The sequence below is a fragment of the Macrosteles quadrilineatus genome, unplaced genomic scaffold, assembly GCF_028750875.1.
Source record: "Macrosteles quadrilineatus isolate MER2022 unplaced genomic scaffold, UCM_ALF_1.0 Scaffold_1__1_contigs__length_201487025, whole genome shotgun sequence".
Lineage (NCBI taxonomy): Eukaryota > Metazoa > Arthropoda > Insecta > Hemiptera > Cicadellidae > Macrosteles > Macrosteles quadrilineatus.
Genome location: NW_026542594.1, coordinates 149,555,663 through 149,577,089, shown reverse-complemented (window position 1 = coordinate 149,577,089; position 21,427 = coordinate 149,555,663). Strand labels below are relative to the sequence as shown.

The following is a 21,427-nucleotide window of genomic DNA, read 5'->3' as shown; positions in this document are numbered from 1 at the left end:
TTATTTCATTAGGTTGTGTTAAGCTGTCAAAAATGTAAGCCACATCCTCACCAGCTAGCTGTAGGTATATAGGCAATGGTAGTAGTGCAGTTTTCCTTACATCATTGGTAATGTCTGCAGCTAAAGCATACCTCTCAAATTGCTTAATCCACATACCCCAACGCTGAGCGACACTTGCAGGATTCGTATGGTAGTCAAAACGATCAGGCTTATTGAGATCCATTATCCAATTATCCTCGTTGCCAGTTTAGTATATTGAAACATAATAAACAAAACCAAATTTATTGAACTCACAAATCAGACTAAACTAAAAAGTAAACAAAACATAATAATATAAACAGTCATCTGACAGATGTTATAAATAAAACATATGGACTTATTTCTTGATACATAACAGAGGCCTTTTCAATAATTCCGTTACAGAGTTGATCCTTGATTGTTTTATCGTACTCTTCAAGCACACTAGAATTTTAGCTATGATAAGAGTTTTTTATACATAGTTTTTTTCCATAGTAACAATTATAAGTTGAAAACAATAACAAATAAATCCACCTAGCTGACATCTTATATATTAATTTAATCTATGCTTTTGGCACAAGATATATAGGATGCGGCTCGCCCAAGCACAGCGTCAGGCAGCACTAAAGGTAGCATCTGCCTACCGAACAGTGTCCGAACCCGCCGACCTGGTGGTTGCTGGAGTCATCCTCGTCAAGCTTTTGGCGGCGGAGAGAAAGGCAATTTATCAGCAAAGAGGGGAGGACCAGGCACGAACAGAGGAACGCACCCGCACCTACCAGCTGTGGCAGGAGAGCTAGGAACAGGAGACACAGGGAAGCTGGAGTAGGCGACTGATACAACAAGTCCAACCTTGGGTTAAAGTCAGTGATTTATTCCTTACCACTTACCAACTCAGTAATCTTCATAATTCCTATACTGTGCAGGAACGTTATTCACTATTGGAGCCATCAGGTTGTAGATGGTTGGCCGGACATGTTGCCTTGCAGTCTCTGAGAGATGAGAAACCACCAAGAGAAGATCATCCGGTAAGATATGTTGTCTCTCAGCAGTACCACTCAGAACCAGTAGATAGGCTTGTAGCACTGCCCAAAGAACCTCCTTTCTTGTCATAACTAAATAGTGTAAACCATGTTTATTGCTTTTATAGTGAGAACTCCTCAATATAATACTTTTTAATAGACCTGGGACCGATTTACTTGTTCATTTTGATAGAGCAATTTTGGTCTGATATTAATTTGGCACGAATGGCGGGATAAATTCAAATTTTTGAATGTGCAATTGTTGGGGGTTTTGAATTTTCTCAAAAACTAGTTTATTAAGTTTTTAACCTTAAAATGTGAAAATGTTCAAAAAGTAAACTGCTGTACTTTGCTTGTTTAAGGATATATTTGGATCAAAAATCGTACATAGAATAAATGTGAAATATTTTAAGAACTATTTGAGTAAACATCCAATCATACAAATGGAAATTTGCTTAGTCTACCGGCTAGCTGCAGCGGGGGTAAGAACTGATACTTAGTTAGTAAATACAAATACAGTATAAAATTCTAAGAACAATCTGTCACCGACAGGACCGAGACCATGGTTGGAACAGTGAAGAGGTACGTCCAAGAAGTATGTCCGGAATGTCAAAATTAATCGCTTAACTGACATTCATTGATCGCATGCAATTGCAGAATACGACGGTAATGTTCCCATTACCGCAGAAGACTATGATAATGTTTCCATGACCGCGGTAGATGTTCAATATTTTGATACGTTCGCCAGAGATGATTATTATGTTTCTGTGATGACGGGAGGCATTCATCTTACCACAATGTGAATGATAGGGGTTTTCTTTACTGCAGAAGATATTCAGGAGTTTGCCGCGATCCCAGATAGACCCCTGACAACTAAAAAGTTTCTAAAAGTTTTTTAAGTGGTTTTTGGTCATGATTGTGGAAAAAGTTATGATGTGTCACGAGTTCGTGGGATACTTGATATTTTGCTGTGATTGCAGAAGATACAAATGATATACACATGACTGTGATCATCAAAGACGATTTTGATTTTTATGGTGACTGTGGGATTGGTCTAGGATTTTTCCTCAACACTGGAAGAAAATTATTATGTTCCTGTGAACGCGGTCTAAAAGACATCATGATTGTCTCCCGTGGTCACAGAAACAATGCCATCTTTTCCCACAATGACAAGAGCTTGTGTTCTGACAGTCGGACCTCAGCACCCGCCCACACTGTGGGGTTTGCAGTGCCACTGCATTATTATCAATGGTCAAATGTAATGACAAATAAACTCTGCACCAGCTGATGGATTTAGGAGTGTTGGGAACTTGTTTTCAGGATTCCCCTTGTGATGATATTTGTATACATATGAACTGTTATTATTCCTTATTTAATTCATGCATTTCTTTATTGTCTCACAGTTGTTCTTTGTTTACTATTTACATTTTGTATTTGAATGTTACAAATCTTACTTGACTTCAGAGTTTATTAAAACCTATCCTTAGGTCAATTAATAATGAGTTTTATTTGCACTTCACCCGTATTACGTGCCTAATACAGGCACACTATTTTGTCTCTTTGTTTGGTTTGAATACTGGATTGCAGGAAAGTAAAATGAGTGCTACAAAATGAAATGAGTGTGGGAAAGTAAGTAAATGCAGGAATCAACTACTTTGCGTGCTATTATCAGTGCAAGAAAGTCCGCTTTGTAAGGTAATTGCAGGAAAAAGTTCATTCCAATAGTTAATACACTTAATAGATATTTATACACTATAATAGAAAATTATAAGAGATCTGATTTCACTGAAAATATGTCAAAACTCGCCTTTTAAGCTTCCTTAGGCAATGTGGCCAAGTTAGGCTAATGCATATTACCTTAGCGTTACCCTCCAAGAGTAAACTTTGGTTGCTCATTAGTAAATTAAGTCACACTTAAGAAATAATTGGATAAAATAAAAATCTTATTTTTTATCCTCAAAAAAGATTCAAGTATAAGTTAAAACTGCCAATTCACAAATTCTCTTAAATAATAAAATCGTTATAGCTTCATTAAAGAGTAAAGGAAAAAGATTTTTTACTTAGGCATAACTTACTTTTGAAGGGCTGCTCATTACGTGCTCGCTGCTGACCTAAAAACAAATATTTATGATTAATTAGTCATAAATACTGGTCTGTAGGCTGAAGTAACAAATTGAAAACGAAAACGACTAGGTATTGAAGGCAAGGGATTTGGCCCAGGACTAGCTGAGGATAGGGGTGGGTGACATAATACTTGGAATAGTCCTGGTCCCTTTATCTACAAACAATGTTTACTGGATATGTATGAACAATTAAAAGCCTTGCAAAAATCTCTAAGTCACACTAATTGAAACTGAACTCACATTAAAAATCCTCACAACTATAGGAATACATTAATTCACCATTTGGTTTTTTTACAGGAAAATGAATTGGTAGCAATCAAATTAAGTCTTTATTCATGCAAGATATATAAGTGCAAAAAAAACAAACAAAAAACCGGTACCATTTACAAATTCTTAAATTGCTCTTAAATCTCCAAATCTAAAATCATAACTGATATAGGTGAAGGTTATTTTCTACATTAACACCAATACAGCAGCTCCACATTATGTGAGAATCTATTTAAAAAAAATTTAAGTTTTGTCTGTACATTGCGTAGAATCGTGTGGTTTTTGGTCTTTTTTTACGTCTCATAGCCTAAGAAAGCCAAAACGACTCTTATCTAAACTTCTGTCTGTCTGTCTGTTTGTCTGTCTGTCTGTCTGTCTGTAATTCTACTCTCTGTAATCAATTGTATTGACACTATTGTAATTCTTGACGAATTAACAATAAAGAATATTGTATTGTATTGTATTGTAATCGCAAGTTTAATAATGTGTAGCCGTAAATGAAATTAAATAACTAGGCATCATCCAGGTCGGGACCCGGATATTCTGTGTGTATCAAATTGTACTTGAGTTTTGATAACGGGGAAAAATACCGTGAATCAGTGTTGTGCAGGGCTGAGAAACTTACATTTTTAATCATCGCCAATAGCTTACAAACAAGGTTTCCCACTCATTGACTGTGCTGCAATGACAGTAGTGCAAATTGTAAAGAAAATAATCACAACTGCAGTGGGTGATGATGGATATTGCTGCAATCTGGGAATATCTTTTCGATTTCATGGTGTTCGTAACAGAGGTTTACGGATGCTGCTAAACTTGCTTTTCCAAAGCTTCACTTTCGGTTTCTACTCACCGCTATGTGCTGCAATCACTGTACCATACCGGCAATAGGCCCATAGCCCATCTCTTTGGTACGTTGGCCTACCCAATAATTCTTTTAACCACATTTTGACAACAATTCTTGATACCGCTACTTTACCCTAGAATACATGGCCTAAACTACCTACTTAGGAAATAAAATTAAAAATGTCCAAAAATCCAATGTTGTGCGATTTTTGTCACATTTTTACTCCTAATGATTACTAGATATACCAATCGTTGTTTGGAGAATACATAATCTATAAATAACAAACCGTTGTTCGGATAAAGGTGGTTTATTCAAACTTACATTAAAATTTGTTTACAAATAATGCAAGTAATCAGAAATAATGTTGGTTTCCGATCACATTTTGTGAGAAAATCCTAAACCAAGGAAAATTAATAACCTTGTGACTTGATTAACGCATTTAATTGGTTGGAAGTACTATAGTTACCTAACTATATGGTTATGGTTAGTTAACTAACTGTAAACATTGGTTAGAACCGACCACAAACCATTTTGTAGAGCTTAAAAAAAACAAATAATTTAGTATATTGAAGCGTTATTATGCGCCTAATGGTTACAGAGAAAATACCAAAAATCTGTAAATTTAAAATTCCCATGTTATTCTTATGGAGAACTAGCGTACCCGTCGTGCGTTGCTGCGATTTTAGAGGAAGCTGTCTTAAGATTATATTCAATCTATTGTACATTGTGTTAATGTCAATAAAACATATTTATTACCTATGCTCGTTCATTTTCAAGATGAGCTCGTTCGCATCGCTCAATAACGTCCTGGTTGAGGTTGCTTTGCTACGCTTTCTCACCTTTAGGTTGTAGCTCGTTTGCTGCGCTCACTTGCCTTCAGGTTTAGCTCATTTGCTACGCTAACTCGCCTCCAGTTGAAGTTCGTTCGATACGCTCACTCACCTTATGGTTGCAAATTAGCTGTTTTCATAAATTTGAAAAAAATAATTGTGCTGCACCCTGTTGGTAAGCCTATAAACTTTTTAATGCTATTGAACATCACAGAATCAAATTGTTTAGTTGAACCAGCTGTTAAGATTCTTTAATTCCATTTAAATATGAGTACTCATAAGGTTAACATGGGAAACTCCAGAACCACTGGGGCGGAGCCCTTTTGACGGATCTGCACCAAATTTCACACAATCCATCCTTGAATAATGCTTAATAATGCCTGAAAGTTGGTTTCGGAGTCCATAAAGGACAAACAAACATACATTGGATTTTATATATATAGATAAGTAAACTGTTGTAGTTTGCTTGTTTATGAACATATTTTGATCAAATTTGGAAAATGCATTCATTTAATACCAAACTATTACATTTTACAAAAAAACCCTTTTTACCCTCCCTGTTGCAACAAACCTAAGTACTGGTTGAACTAATGTTATTTAAATCATAATATATAAAAGAAAGTTGTGTTAGTTACAGCGTTTATAACTAGAAAACTACTGAACCAATTGGCATGAAATTTTACAGGGATATTCCTTAGGTACTAGAATAACATAATAGCCTGTTTCCGTTTCAAAAACCCTTAAGGGAAGCGTCCTATGGCCCTTTGCAGTTTACATGTTAATCTTATGGAAGAATGTTTTATTTTCTTTACCATGCCAGGTTCGTCATTTCTTGATTAAATTAAATTAAGGAAACAGCTGTTGTATTGATAACCTAATTTTTAAAAACAAATCTATGCATAACAAATGAGAGCTATCAAATAGGTTTCTATTCCATTTGTTTTTTACGAATATTTGTACGAATATTGTCTAATGTAACTGAAGGCAAGTGAGCGCAGCAAACGAGCCCCAACCTAAAGGTGAATGAGCGTAGCGAACGAACTTCAACCAGGACGTGATTGAGCCATGCGAACGAGCTCATCTTGAAAATGAACGAGCATTTGACATAAAACCACATTAGGACAGGACGACGTCTGTCGGGCCAGCTAGTAGGGAATAAATGTGTTTAAGGAGACATTTTAGTGTAAATCCAGTCAGGCAAATAGAGATTTGCTTAGTCTGCAGGTTTGCTGCAGCGGGGTATTTTATTAAAATCCTAGAACGCTAGGCACGAGCCTGGAATTGTTTTTCACATTACTTAAGGCTAGACCTAGGGGTTACGGCATTATCACTTATATAAAATGCATTGGTGATTTGGCGGGATTTGAACCCGGGAGCCCAGGAACTTGAGTCCCGCCCTCTAACCACTAAACCAGCTTGCTCCAAAAAAAAAAAAAAAAAAAAAATTCTGAATATAAGAAGGTTTAAACTTACAACAAGATCCCCATCCGTAGAGCAGGCCCAACGGTTAAAAGCACAAGAAATCTTTTATGTGATGCTTTGATAGTGTTCCGCTTATTGAATCGTCTAGAGACTACTATACTATATGAATTAACAAAAATTGGAATAGAACACAAGATAAAATTATTTGACAGTAAGTATCTCTGTACACTTCTTGGTAATTAGAATAGTACGCTCTATAAACGAATTGTAGATAATGAAAAACAGGTTTTCTTCAAATTCACCCATTTGTTAAAAGACCATTTTAAATTTCTTATTCACAAATTTATACCAGTTCAGTAATCATAAATAAAAGTTTTAATGAGAATAATTTAAAGATTACAGTTCTTTTCATTAATTTTTAAAGTAACCAATCAATAAAATACTCACAATTTTAACCTGTATACAAAGGTAGAACTGTAAAACTGATATCATAACGAGAAAAGTCCGTAATGCTAACCATAATCAACCTAAGATACTTTGACATATATTTCTATACCTCTCCACACACGGCAGACTTTGTTGGAGATAGTGATGGCAGACTGTTCCACCAAGTTCGCCACCACTCCGCCCTCCGGTATGTCGCTGGGCCGAGCCAGTGCCAGGAGTGCAGTGAGAAGGCGAGCCAGGAGACAGCCTGTGTGAAACAGGTTGCGGGTGATCCCCTCCACTGACATGTACTTGGTGTCAAGTATTAGGCCCACAATCTTGATTATCTGACAATGTACAATCTTTTCTTCCAAAAGACTGAAAATCGTATATCATTGTATAAGTAAGCAAAAGGTGAAAAGAAATTCTTTATAACACAATTTGGTATTCTAATTTTGTTTCACAAGTGCTTTTTTTTCAATCAGTCTTTTGTTTCCCTTGTTTTTCTGTAAGAATTCAATAATATACCAAACCAATCATAGAATTTAAAGTAGGTAGTCAGATTTTAACAATTATTAATAAACAATGAAAAAAGTAACAGTAATAAACGGATTTAAAACTATTAAAAAAGTAACAATAATAAACATTTGGAACAGTGAACAGTGAACAGTGAATAATCTATTAAAAAAGTAACAACAATAAACATTTTCAAACATTAGACATGGTTATTGAAATTCAAACTAAACCTATGAGGTGAACTGGACATGTAATAAGGGGGAGAGCATGGTGGAAGGAAATGACAAAGGTGTAAAACTCCCGTCATATGCTGCCGTCACCCAGATTGCAAACATAAAACCACTTGATTGTAACAGCCATATCTTACTAATATTATAAATGTGAAAGTTTGTGTGTTTGTTTGTTTTCCTACAGTTACCTAACAATGTACATGTTCTCTCACTGATTTGAGAAAGCAAAGTGGCCAAATCGCTCATCAGTAAGACAATGTTAACATTGTCTCCCTCTAATTACTTTGTCTCACTCGCTCCAGACTTGCAACGTGAAGCCACGAAATAGTAGGGATGGACGGGTCCCGAAATTTCGGGAATTTTTCGGGAAAAAAATATTCCCGATTATCGGGACGGGATTACATTTGACTCGGGAATTTTTCGGGACGGGATTTGGTCCGATCGTCGGCGATTTTTCCGCTTCGCGAGTGCCGATAACGCCGTTATTGCGAGCGATAGGTCCGCGAACGCAGGAGACGAAGTCATTTCGACGATTACGCCGTGACCGCGGAGTCATAACGACGATCGCGCCGTAGCCGCGATTATTGGACCGACGATTGCACCGTGACCGCGAGTCATAACGACGATCGGGCTGTGACCGCGGAGTCATACCGACTGACCGCGGAGTCATAACGACGATCGCGCCGCGACCGCGGAGTCATAACGACGATCACGCCGTGACCGCGGAGTCATACCGACGATCACGCCGTGACCGCGGAGTCATACCGACGATCGCGCCGTGAAAATGGAGTCCTACCGACGATCGCGCCGTGACCGCGAGTCATACCGACGATCGCGCCGTGACCGCGAGTCATATCGAAGATCGCGCCGTGACCGCGTGTCATACCGACGATCGCGCCGTGACCGCGAGTCATACCGACGATCGCGCCGTGACTGCGAGTCATACTGACGGTCATGCCGTGACCGCGAGTCATACCGACGATAACCCCGTGACCGCGAGTCATACCGACGATAACCCCGTGACCGCGGAGTTATATCGACGATCGCGCCGTGACCACGGAGTCCTACCGACGTTCGCGCCGTTACCGTGGAGTCATACCGACGATCGCGCTGTGACCGTGGAGTCCTACCGACGCTCGCGCCGTGACCGCGAGTCATACCGACGATCGCGCCTTGACCGTGGAGTCATACCGACGATCGCGCCGTGACCGCGAGTCATACCGACGATCGCGCCGTGACCGCGAGTCATATCGACGATCGCGCCGTGACCGCGGAGTCCTACCGACGTTCGCGCCGTTACCGCGAGTCATACCGACGATAACCCCGTGACCGCGGAGTTATATCGACGATCGCGCCGTGACCACGGAGTCCTACCGACGTTCGCGCCGTTACCGTGGAGTCATACCGACGATCGCGCTGTGACCGTGGAGTCCTACCGACGCTCGCGCCGTGACCGCGAGTCATACCGACGATCGCGCCTTGACCGTGGAGTCCTACCGACGATTGCGCCGTGACCGCGAGTCCTACCGACGATCGCGCCGTGACCGCGAGTCATACCGACGATCGCGCCGTGACCGCGAGTCATATCGAAGATCGCGCCGTGACCGCGTGTCATACCGACGATCGCGCCGTGACCGCGAGTCATACCGACGATCGCGCCGTGACTGCGAGTCATACTGACGGTCATGCCGTGACCGCGAGTCATACCGACGATAACCCCGTGACCGCGAGTCATACCGACGATAACCCCGTGACCGCGGAGTTATATCGACGATCGCGCCGTGACCACGGAGTCCTACCGACGTTCGCGCCGTTACCGTGGAGTCATACCGACGATCGCGCTGTGACCGTGGAGTCCTACCGACGCTCGCGCCGTGACCGCGAGTCATACCGACGATCGCGCCTTGACCGTGGAGTCCTACCGACGATTGCGCCGTGACCGCGAGTCATACCGACGATCGCGCCGTGACCGCGAGTCATACCGACGATCGCGCCGTGACCGCGAGTCATATCGACGATCGCGCCGTGACCGCGGAGTCCTACCGACGTTCGCGCCGTTACCGCGGAGTCATACCGACGATCGCGCCGTGACCGCGAGTCATGACGACGATCGCGCCGTGACCATGGAGTCCTACCTACGATCGCGCCGTGACCGCGAGTCATACCGACGATCGCGCCGTGATCGCGAGTCATGACGACGATCGCGCCGTGACTGTGAGTCATACAGACGATCACCCCGTGACCCGCGAGTCACAAGTTACTATAGGTACCTGTAAATTGTTACCCATTTTTTGGTTTCTATAGATCAGTGCCACAAATGGTAAAAATTGATTTCGTATGTGTTTTTTGGTAACTGCAAAACAGTACTTTCTTTTTATGCACAGAAAAAAATCCCGTCCCGTCCCGTCCCGAAAATCGGGAAGGAAATAAAAATCCCGTCCCGTCCCGTCCCGAACTAAAAATTCAATCCCGTCCATCCCTACGAAATAGTGAGCGCGCAACATGCAGACAAGGTCGTATGCGCGCGAAATACGTTGGCAGCACTGGCTGTAAATCAGCTGGTCAACTGTTGTACTGTTGTATCATTAAATGACATTTTAAAAGTTCACTTCTATGTAAAAATATGTCACGTTTCTTTACCAATTTATTTGTTTTATGGTAACTGTAGGAAAAATATAATGTGCAACTCGAGTGCAAAGTGCAATTGCCTCACTCGAGAAACCAGTCCTCACTCGCCTACAGCTCGTGAGTAAGTATTTCTCTTGAGTGAGTCAATTGCTCCCTTTGCTCACTAGTTGCACAAATAACTATTGTGTGTTTGAAGTTCAATCACTCATAAACCACTGGACGGATTGGGCTGAGATTTGGCAAGATGATAGCTTACATTCCCGATTAACATATTGGCATACTCTTATCTCAAAAATCCTTTGGGGCTCCGCCCCAGTGGCTCTGTAATTCCCCATGTTAACCTTATGAGTGTTCAAATTTAAAGGGAATTAAAGAATTTAGTCAGCTGTTTTAACTAAAAAAGTTGGTTCTATGATATGGAAAAGCATTAAAAAGTTATAAGATTTACCAACAGGGTGCAGCACTATATTTTTTTTGCATTTATGAAAACAGCTAATTTGAACTAAGCAGCAACAAAAAACTGTGATTCGCAATGAGAACTGTCAAAATAGGATTGTTTACAGTTATGTTTATGTTTTTCATTTCATGAATAATTTGTGATATTTTGCGAATTGTTGATAATTTATTTTTCTCTATTGTTTAGGTGAAGTGGTAGAACATTATGGCTATGGTAGATGTTTAATACTATAGAATACTGTAAATTAAAAAAAACAAATTTTATAAAACTGTGTCCTCCCTTATTGCAAACGCAAAGCTTGAGTATAATTGCAATAAGCATTTTGTACCTATATTCCAACCCCGTACGAAGGACGGGTACTCTGCTGTATATATTTGTTTTGATTTTATGGTTATTTTTTTCTAAATCGTGAAATGGCGTTTGCAATTTGGGGTGAAGTCAGCATATGACAGGAATATCACACCTATGTTTTTTTTTTTACTTCCACCATGGGGGAGAGATGAAGCTATGTATGATAGTACAAATAGGGAGGAAACCCCAGGTTTAAAATCCCCTTGACGCACAAAGAAGAGATAGAGAGATAAAGTGGCTACTATATATACCTACCTCTTCTTTGTCTAAAGACATGAGTATGAAGGACAGTGCTGATGAAGAAACACACAGGAAAGGCGGGGACACACTTGTCATAATCCCTTCCGATCCGACTCCGATCATACTGTGGTACGACTGTCGGAGAGGGGAATGGTACATAACATTGAACGCCGTTGTTTACACCTCTCCGACACGCGTAACGTCATACTCCGATCCTACTCCGATTTTGACTCCGATCACGCACCGACACTGCAGTCTATTCGTTTGTCAGATGCAGGACGGGTTGTTTCTTAAAAATCACCTTTATTCTTAAGGTTTAAGAATAATGGTTCAAGATAAATATATGCCGATGTTTGATGTGAAATCCGTGCGTGCATACCTTCAATTTGAGACCTCGATCATGAAAATCGGACGGGTAAAAGAGCCAAACGAACTCGAGAGAGAAAACCCAATGTGCTTAATATATAAGATGGGAACTTAAGTAAACCACCTAACTTTCTTTCCATGCAGAATGAACCCAAATTCTTCGTTTTCCACTGCCCTCCAGATATGTCTGCTTTTCTTCCTCTTCATCTAGACAAACCGCCATCATGGCTGAATCCCGAAGTCCAAAGTTTTTTAACATGTTTACCACCTTCTGCACGTAGTTTACAAATCAGACTGGCAAGTGTTGATCGACTGGTGGAGGAAATCGGAGATGGGTCGGAATCCTGTATGACATGTGTGTTCACCCCCTCCGATCCGGCACCGATCCTTCTGGAATCCCGCAAATCGGATCGTAGTAGGATCGGAAGAGTGTATGACAAGTGTGTCCCCGCCTGAAAGGGGGAAGTGGACGCAGTTGGACAGGCAAAATGTAAGTACATTCTTGACAAAACAGGTCATGTGATTAAGAGTCATAAGACTAGATAAACACAAGGTACACTTTTGGCCAATGAAAAAATTGAAATACCCAAATTTATTAACAGATTACTCACAGTATAGGGTCTGATTTTATGACAAAACAGTTTCGAAAGGATGACGTCAAGCCAGCTCTGTGCCTGACATAGACCTCCAGGTTCGAGGTGTTCACGAGGAAGCCGCAATATAGTATCTCTCGGTCTTCGTCGAGGTTGGTCTGGGTCTTAGAGGGCTTGATCTTCATGCCAAACTCTTTGAAACCGTTACTCATTGTGTCCAAGAACCTAAGAACAAGACAAGTTTTAGAGTATGACAAAATTTTTATACTAGTGGAAAAATCAGACCTGGGTAGCATTGACAAAAAAATGCTGATACAAGACTGTTGAGATCGCTTTGTTTTGATTGGTAGATTTTTAAGAGACCAACACACCAGAGTGTTTATGTTAAAGAAAGATGATTTAACAATAAATGAACGAGACTGATTAAATATTTACTGATCAAGATCAGCAGGTACTTTAGCCAGGATCATTTATTGAAAGCCAATAATCAAGGACAGCTGGGTCCAGTTTCAAACTATTAGGAACAGGATCGAACCTGTAACTCTCTGTTTACTAAGAGAGCACTATCTACACTCAGATGTCAATGTATTCACTGTGTTTCATTGTTTGTGTTCAATGTTCATTATATAACTCATTTCAGAACGTTACATTCCTATGTATTTTTACCAATGTGATCCATAAATACTGATTTATCTGAACTAATAAGGAGTCACCCAGATGAATGTCCAGACTCAATAAAATAATCTTAATACTTAGACAAAAATTTTAGTATAACATGTGGGGTAAAATCTTAAAACAAAAAAGCCTTATTGCTCACAAAGTTGCATGTAGCGTTTTAATCTATAAGTATAAAAGAGGATGTTTGTATATATATTTGCCAGTGATAAACTCAGACACCGCTGAACCGATTGCCACGAAACTTGGTACATACGTGTAGAATTTCATGGAATAGGTTTATACACCATCAATTTGAATTGAATTGAATTGAATTGAATTTCGTGATCCGTCCAATCGGCTCCGCCCCAGTGGCTCTGCAGTTTCCCATGTTAACCTTATGAGAAATGGAATTAATGAATTTTAACAGCTGTTTCAATTAAACAAGTTGGTTCTGTTCTATGATGTTCAATAGCATTAAAGTTACAAGGATTGCCAACAGGGTGCAGCATTATTATTTCTTTTACATTTATGAAAACAGCTAATTTGCAACCAAAAGGTGAGTGAGCGTAACGAACGAGCTAACCTGAAGGCAAGTGAGCGCAGCGAACGAGCTCCAACCTAAAGGTAGTGAGCGTAGCGAACGTGCTCCAACCTAAGTGTGAGTGAGCGTAGCGAACGAACTTCAACCAGGACGTGATTGAGCCATGCGAACGAGATCATCTTGAAAATTAAGAAGTTAAACGGGGCAAAGCCCGCGGGTTACACCTAGTCTATTATATAAAATCCAATGTATGCTTGTTTGATTGTTTGTCCTTTATGGACTCCGAAACCGCTCGACAGATTGTAATGAAACTTTCAGGCATTATTAAGCATTATTCAAGTATGGTTTGTGTGAAGTTTGGTGCAGATCCGTCAAAAGGGCTCCACCCCCAGTGGCTCTGGAGTTTCCCATGTTAGCCTTATGAATACTCATATTGAAACGGAATTAAAGAATCTTAACAGCTGGTTCAACTAAACAATTTGATTCTAAGATGTTCGATAGCATTAAAAAGTTAATAGAATTACCAACAGGGTGCAGCACTATTATTTTTTTTTTTATTTATGACAACAGCTAATTTGCAACCAAAAGGTGAGTGAGCGTAGCAAACGAACTTCAATCTAGAGCCGAGTTAGCATAGCGAACGAGCTAACCTAAAGCCAAGTGAGCGTAGCGAATGAGCTAACCTGAAGGCAAGTGAGCGCAGCGAACAAGCTCCAACCCAAAGGTAAGTGAGTGTAGCGAACAAACTTCAACCAGGACCTGATTGAGCCATGCGAACGAGCTCGTCTTGAAAATGAACGAGCATTTGACTTAAAACCACATTAGGACAGGACGACATCTGTCGGGCCAGCTAGTTAATAATATATTTGACTAGCTGTACCCGCGGGCTTTGCCCCGTTTAACTTCATAAGTGAGCTCGTTCGCATGGCTCAATTACGTCCTGGTTGAAGTTCGTTCGCTGCGCTCACTTGCCTTCAGGTTAGCTCGTTTGCTATGCTAACTCGCCTCCAGGTTGAAGTTCGTTCGCTACGCTCACTCACCTTTTGGTTGCAAATTAGGTGTAGTCATAAATTTAAAAAAATAGTGCTGCACCCTGTTGGTAATCCTTGTAACTTAAATGCTATTGCACATCATAGAAAAGAACCAACTTGTTTAATTGAAACAGCTGTTAATATTCATTAATTCCATTTAAATATGAGTACTCATAAGGTTAACATGGGAAACTCCAGAGCCACTGGGGCGGAGCCCGAGAGTCCGATCAGAATAAAAATAGCTTAGTTTTCCTATTTAATGCCTAAAGAAACAGTGTACCAAATTTCAGCCTCCTAGGTAAATGGGAAGTGGGAGAATTAGTGATGAGTGAGTGAGTGAGTGTGTCAGTGAGGGCTTTGCCTTTTATATATTTAGATTTGAATCAAATAGCTCAGGAATGAAGTAAATAGACCATAAATTAAAATAAATCTAACAGCTGATGAAACTAAAATATTTCAAACCTGATTATATACAACCATTTTATTGGGTCCTGAGCCCTTGGAAGAGGGTTTATTGAAAATTTTTTATTTTTCCATTGTTATATGATGTAGATGGATTTATTAACGAACCAAGCAAGTAAAAAGTATTTTGCAAATTGAATTTATTGTTTGGAGATTCAAGATTGAACAATTTGTTTCATTCAAGAAACATAATCTCTGGTTTTGGCCTTATCTACTAAGTTACATAAATGAAATTAATTATTAAATAAATGTGCAATTTGAATAACTATATGATAAACTGGGAGTTTATATACAATTTAAATATTTAACATGTTTGGGTGGTATTAAAGTAAAATCTTGATGACAAAATAAAACACTACAGTAGGTAAGACAATTTTTGTTAAGCAAAACTATAACTAAAAATTTAATTCATAAACCAATTTCTATACTGTAATATGTAATGAACTATACTTGACTAGCAAGTTTACTCACAATTGGGCTCTAGCTCTGTCAGGGGTTATGAACAGGTAGTCGTCTACTGTTCGCAAAAGTCTGTCTTCTCTTGTGTACATACTACGCAGACAGTGTCGGTCCATGTTTGAAAGGTAGACATTACACAAGGTAGACGACAAACGCATACCTAGAACATTGAACATTGTGGAGGTACAATGACAGAGTTATGTACAGGTAATCAGCTACTGTTCGCAACTGTCTGTCGTCCGTTTTGATCATTGGTCCATGTTTGAAAGGTAGAGGATGCATAAAGAAGCTGACAAACGCATATTCCCTCACATCCCAAAAGGTCAGAAATATCAGAAGGAGCTTTGCTGTGTCAGCGACAGCGGTGGTCGTCTGCCATGGTTATGGCAGCAACTGTGATCGGACACACCAACTCGGATATCCGGAGGAGTCGGTTATGTCGAGGTCGGATATGAGAGGTTATACTGTATATACTTTATACTAAAAAAATCTAATTTTTTTTCAATTTATTTGTGTATAGTACCTGTATCTGTATCTATAATATTAAAACGAAACAGTGTTTTTTTATTTCACGATTCTGAATCAACCACTCGACGGATTTTCATGATTTTTGTGTTGAAAGAAAGATAATTTTGAGAACTAGGGAATGTCGAAGCCATAATTTTAGTTTAGGGTCCCAGTTTTTTAGAAATTGAGTTTTAATTTTTAAAAAGTCTAGCAGCCGACACTAAGATTCTAAACTAGCGTTTGGCATAAAATAATTTGCTCAACATAACAGCTGTAAACATTCAGCTTTGGTGTCACAAATTAAGCATTTGGATAAAAATGTAAAGACATACTTAGGGTTGACTTATTTATACTATGTGTAATGCTAATCATTGATACGTTCAATTCTTCTGTAAGAGGGTGACAGATTAATTAAATACATAGTAAAATACTAGGATGTTCAAATTATTTTTTAAAGCAATCTTTGTAATCTTCGATTTGTTTTAGAGCAATATAATTTGTTTTAACTAACAGCTGGTTAAATATATACTATAGAACTATGAGGTTATTTTATTTACTCTTATTTTGTCATTGATTATAGGAAATAAGTAAGATTAGTAGAGATAATTAGACCACAGTTTAAACCACAGTTTTAACCAAAATTAATTAAACCACAGTAAAAATCGAGGTTCTGTACACGAGTCTTAATAAAAAAGGATAAATGCAAATTAGAATAGAATAGAATAGAATAGAATGTTTGTTTATTTTCTCTTTCAGATCGGATACATATAATACACAGGTCACAATTATTGCACAACAAATTCACATTAATAATTTATTTTTCTAAAAAATACAACCGACTTCAAACGCTCTAAAAAGAATGAAATAATTTCAATAAAGTAATCTTTTGTATTAGGCAAGCTCACGTATTTTAAGTCGGCGCGGCTCTATGATGATTTTTGATACAAAATTGAAAGAGGGTGTCCATATTGCAGGTGACTATCTATAACTAAAGGTGTTAATCTGCATGTCTTTTTCATAGTTATGCGTTAAGTGTTATTTTATTACCGTAATCAGAGATCGGCATTATAGTGGTATTAACGAGTATCTTTAAAAAGATTATAACGCATTTAAATGTTTCTAACTTGGAAAAGTAACGTTTTAATACTAAACTAGCTTCTTTTCCCTATCATAATATCAAACTAAATTATTTTCCTATTCATATAGAACATTTGTGTGTGTTATTTTCATAATGCATTTATTCTGAAGTAAACATAAAATACAAGAAAATATTTCCTTTAATATATAAACAAAACAGTTCAGTATGATTTTTATATATTTATGTTATCCAGCTACAATTTATTGATTTTCAAAATACACACACAATATTTAATTTCAATCATATTTGCAGTTTGAGCCGCGCCGACTTGAAATACGTGAGCTTGCCTAATACAAAAGATTACTTTATTGAAATTATTTCATTCTTTTTAGAGCGTTTGAAGTCGGTTGTATTTTTTAGAAAAATAAATTATTTCATGATTTTTAGTGACCGTATAATTTTTTATGTATTAATTACTTGAAGTTTTTTGATAAGCAAAACTGTTTGAAACAATCAAAAGTTCCACAGAACAATCTTTATTTTAAAACTGCTTGAGTCGCCTGTTCAGGTTACATAATCAATGGGTATGAAAATAAACATTTTTAGATATTCCTTAAGAAAGAAAGAGTTGTCCATTACATTAGGCCTAATGAAAAACTAATTTCATGATGTTAGCCTCCGAATCACTTTAGTTAATTAAAAATGGTTTAAATACCTTAACTGTCAGGTGATCCTTGGAGTAGTTTACACTACTGCAGTTTCAGCCCTCAGGGGGCTTTCTTCAGGCGTCAAAGGAGGTCAACCGTTGTCATTCATACGAATTCGTAACATTTAAACTACGAGAACACAAATACGAATACGGACACGAACATAAAAAACGAAGACACACGTAAGAGTCACAAACATTTCCCATGGGTTAATTGATGCACGACGCGTGCGAGGAGCTCCTCGCATGGATTAACCCATGGGAAATGTTTGTGACTCTTACGTGTGTCTTCGTTTTTTATGTTCGTGTTCGTGTCCGTATTCGTATTTGTGTTCTCGTAGTTTAAATGTTACGAATTTGTATGAATGACAACGTTTGACCTCCTTTGACGCCTGAAGAAAGCCCCCTGAGGGCTGAAACTGCAGTAGTGTAAACTACTCCAAGGATCACCTGACAGTTAAGGTATTTAAACCATTTTTTAAAAATAATTGTCTTTTCTAGATACATTGAAATGTCAGACATCATCGTTTCCTGCAATCGGTGTACTTCTACATTATAAAAAGAAATACAGTAACGTCTCAAGCCTTTTGGAACAATATGAAAGTTATTCATCAGCTACCAGCACTAAAAAATCTCTCAAAAGTGGAAAATTGGTCGTTAACACGTATAGTACCGGTACCTTTGGAAAATATTTTATCAAAGATTGGTTCAGCTAAAAGTGGTGTAAGTCGTGTAGGGGGTTTTGTTTGCTCAAGATATAGCCTAGTCGAAATTGCAAATCATCTTCCTCTAGGACTTTCCGAAGCAGGCATTATAGTATTGATATGATATAGTAACTGGGTAGAGAATATTAATAAACATTCCACATCTGCAAATGAAATATGTATATGAAAGATTGGTTCAGCTAAAAGTGGTGCAAGCCATGTAGGTGGTTTTGTTTGATCAAGATATAGCCTAGTCGAAATTGCAAATCATCTTCCTCTAGGACTTTCCGAAGCAGGCATAATAGTATTGATATGATATAGTAACTGGGTAGAGAATATCAATAAACATTCCACATCTGCAAATGCATGTTTAGTAGGCTAATTAAAATATTTAACACTTTTAAGACAATTGACGATTATGCACTGTCACACTTCTTAGGTCGTGTAAGGAATAATTGCATTTAATTTACATTTATACCTGTTTTACGAATGCTTTGGTTTTCACAATACACCTTTATTTGTCAATATCATACAGCTATTCACTGAAACATATATGTTTTTGTAAGTCAGAATTTTCAATACTAAAAACAGAATTACTGTATACACAAATCAGGTCAAACGTTAAAATACATTTTTTAACCAAAACATTTTTTACATTTTTTATAGTAACCAAAACAAAATGCATTTTTCTCAATGTAATTAATTTAGGCTCCATGGCAAGAGTTTATTGATCAATATGAAGCAACTGTTTCATGAAGAATTGTCTGTAGCTTCATTTAAATGGTTTCAACTAACAGCTGTAGGAATGTTATTATTATTTATTGCCTTCTCTGCACAAATGTAAACAATCTGCACAAATGTAAACAAAATAAATGTTGAATATTTAAGGTTTTCAGAATTTTTCACCTATACAAATATTATACTTAAACATATTATATAAGGTACCAAATAGAAACTCTCCTGGTTATTTTGGTGGTGGAACCACACTGATCGGTAAAAGAATCACAGAGAAATTGGTGAACATACATAGAAAAAAAAAAACATCGCCACAAACAAATTGAGAACCTCCTCCTTTTGTTGGTAGTGGGGAAGTCGGTTAATAAAAAGATACAAAACAAATGAAGTTGATTACGACTATAAAGAATAATTATGCTATTTTCAGTCCGTTGATCTCACCAGGCTGACATATGACAAATTCAGAAAACAAAAAATAAATCATCTTAAACATGAAAAGAACATCTGCTATGTACAATAAGCGTGACCTACAAATTTTAACGTAGAGAAAATAAATATAATTGGCTGTAAATTTTATTTACAGCCAAAAATAAATTGGCTGTAAATAAAAATATCCAACAATAAAAATATATGTTTGTAAATTTTATAATTGGCTTATAATTGGCTGTTATAGAAATCCCATAAAACAAAACAAATCAGAATTTATTGAAAGATTAAATACCATGCTTGAAATTCTAAGTTCAAAATTTAAACATATAATTTTTGTTGGTGATATAAACATTGATATGTTGGATAAAAGTTACAATAATAGAAATAGATTATTGCATATTGTAAAAGCTAATGGATTTAAGTCATTAATTGATTTTCCCACCAGAATCACTGAATCAACTCAAACCGCAATTGATAATATTTTTACCAATTTAGAAAGCAATTATTACAGAGTCATAGGAATCAACACTCAACTCTCAGACCATGATGGTCAAATTCTTGAAATTATCAATAATAGTGAAGCCACCAAATTAAATATTGGTTCAAAGGTCCATTTTGAGTATAAGAGGAAATTTAGCGATGCAAATATTAATCAATTTATTAGGGCACTGGAATTTGAATCATGGGCAAACCTTTACTCATCACCGGTTGAAAGAAAGTATGATACATTTCATCACATTTTTATGTATCATTTTGATAATTGTTTTCCTGAGACTTTGATAAGACAACATTCTAACAAAAAATGGATCTCTAATGAATTGAAGTTAGAAAAACAAAATATAACTAATTTCAGCAAATTGGCTAGAGAAGTTAATTGTAAAAAAATGTTTAAAAAAACTAGGGAAATGAACAAAAATTTCAGAAAACGATTGTACACTGCAAAGAAAAATTACTTTAAATCTGTTATTAATAATTCAAATAATGTAAATAAAACCACTTGGAAGATTATCAACTCAGAAGTAGGAAATAAAGCAAAGGATATACAAAACATAATTTTAAAATCAAATGACATTGTATGTACTGAGCCTTCTTTGGTTTGTAACCAATTTAATAATTATTTTGCAGATTTAATTGAGGACACTTCAATATGTAGTATGGAGCCAACTCAAGTTGAGACAGAAAATAGTTCAGAAAATGATCTGTTGTTAATTAGTACTAACAATTTTAAATTTAGCTTTGTTGATGAGAAAGAAATTGATTACATTTTAAACCACCTAAAAAATTCTTTTAGTACAGGATATGATGGTATTCCTGTGGTACTCCTAAAAAAAAGCAAGATTCGTATTACTTAAACCAATCACTCACATCATTAACTCTTCATTAATTTCTGGTATTTTTCCTGATAAACTTAAATTAGCAAAATTAAAACCGCTTTTCAAAAAAGGGGACAAGTACTTAGTTTCAAACTACAGACCAATAGCATTGCTTCCCGCTATTTCTAAAGTTTATGAAAAAGTAATCTATAATCAACTAGTAAATTTTTTTGAAAAGAATTGCCTTTTTGAAGAATGTCAACATGGTTTCCGCAGTGGTAGATCTGTAATAACAGCTGCCACAAAGTTTGTTGAATCTATTATTGATAGTTTGGACAGTAAATTGAAAGTGGTAGGATTATTTATGGATTTAAGTAAAGCCTTTGATTCAATATCACATGACCTTTTACTTTCAAAGCTAAGCAAATTAGGGATAAAGAACAATGCATTAAAGTTACTGAAGTCTTACCTT

The 21,427-nt window shown here is 37.4% G+C and overlaps 1 protein-coding gene across 1 annotated transcript in view; it reads right to left on the bottom strand.

Annotated features, from left to right (window-relative positions):
• Positions 1-893: 893 nt before the first annotated feature.
• LOC128987352 (telomerase reverse transcriptase-like) overlaps positions 894-21,427 on the bottom strand; it is a 59,920-nt gene continuing 39,386 nt past the window's right edge. The window contains exons 9-13 of the mRNA XM_054408156.1: positions 15,496-15,643; positions 12,352-12,558; positions 7,083-7,330; positions 3,116-3,151; positions 894-1,133 (exon numbers count right to left, since the gene is read on the bottom strand). Coding sequence (XP_054264131.1) covers positions 913-1,133; positions 3,116-3,151; positions 7,083-7,330; positions 12,352-12,558; positions 15,496-15,643 — 860 coding nt within the window. The 3' untranslated portion in view covers positions 894-912. The remainder of the gene's footprint in view (positions 1,134-3,115; positions 3,152-7,082; positions 7,331-12,351; positions 12,559-15,495; positions 15,644-21,427) is intronic.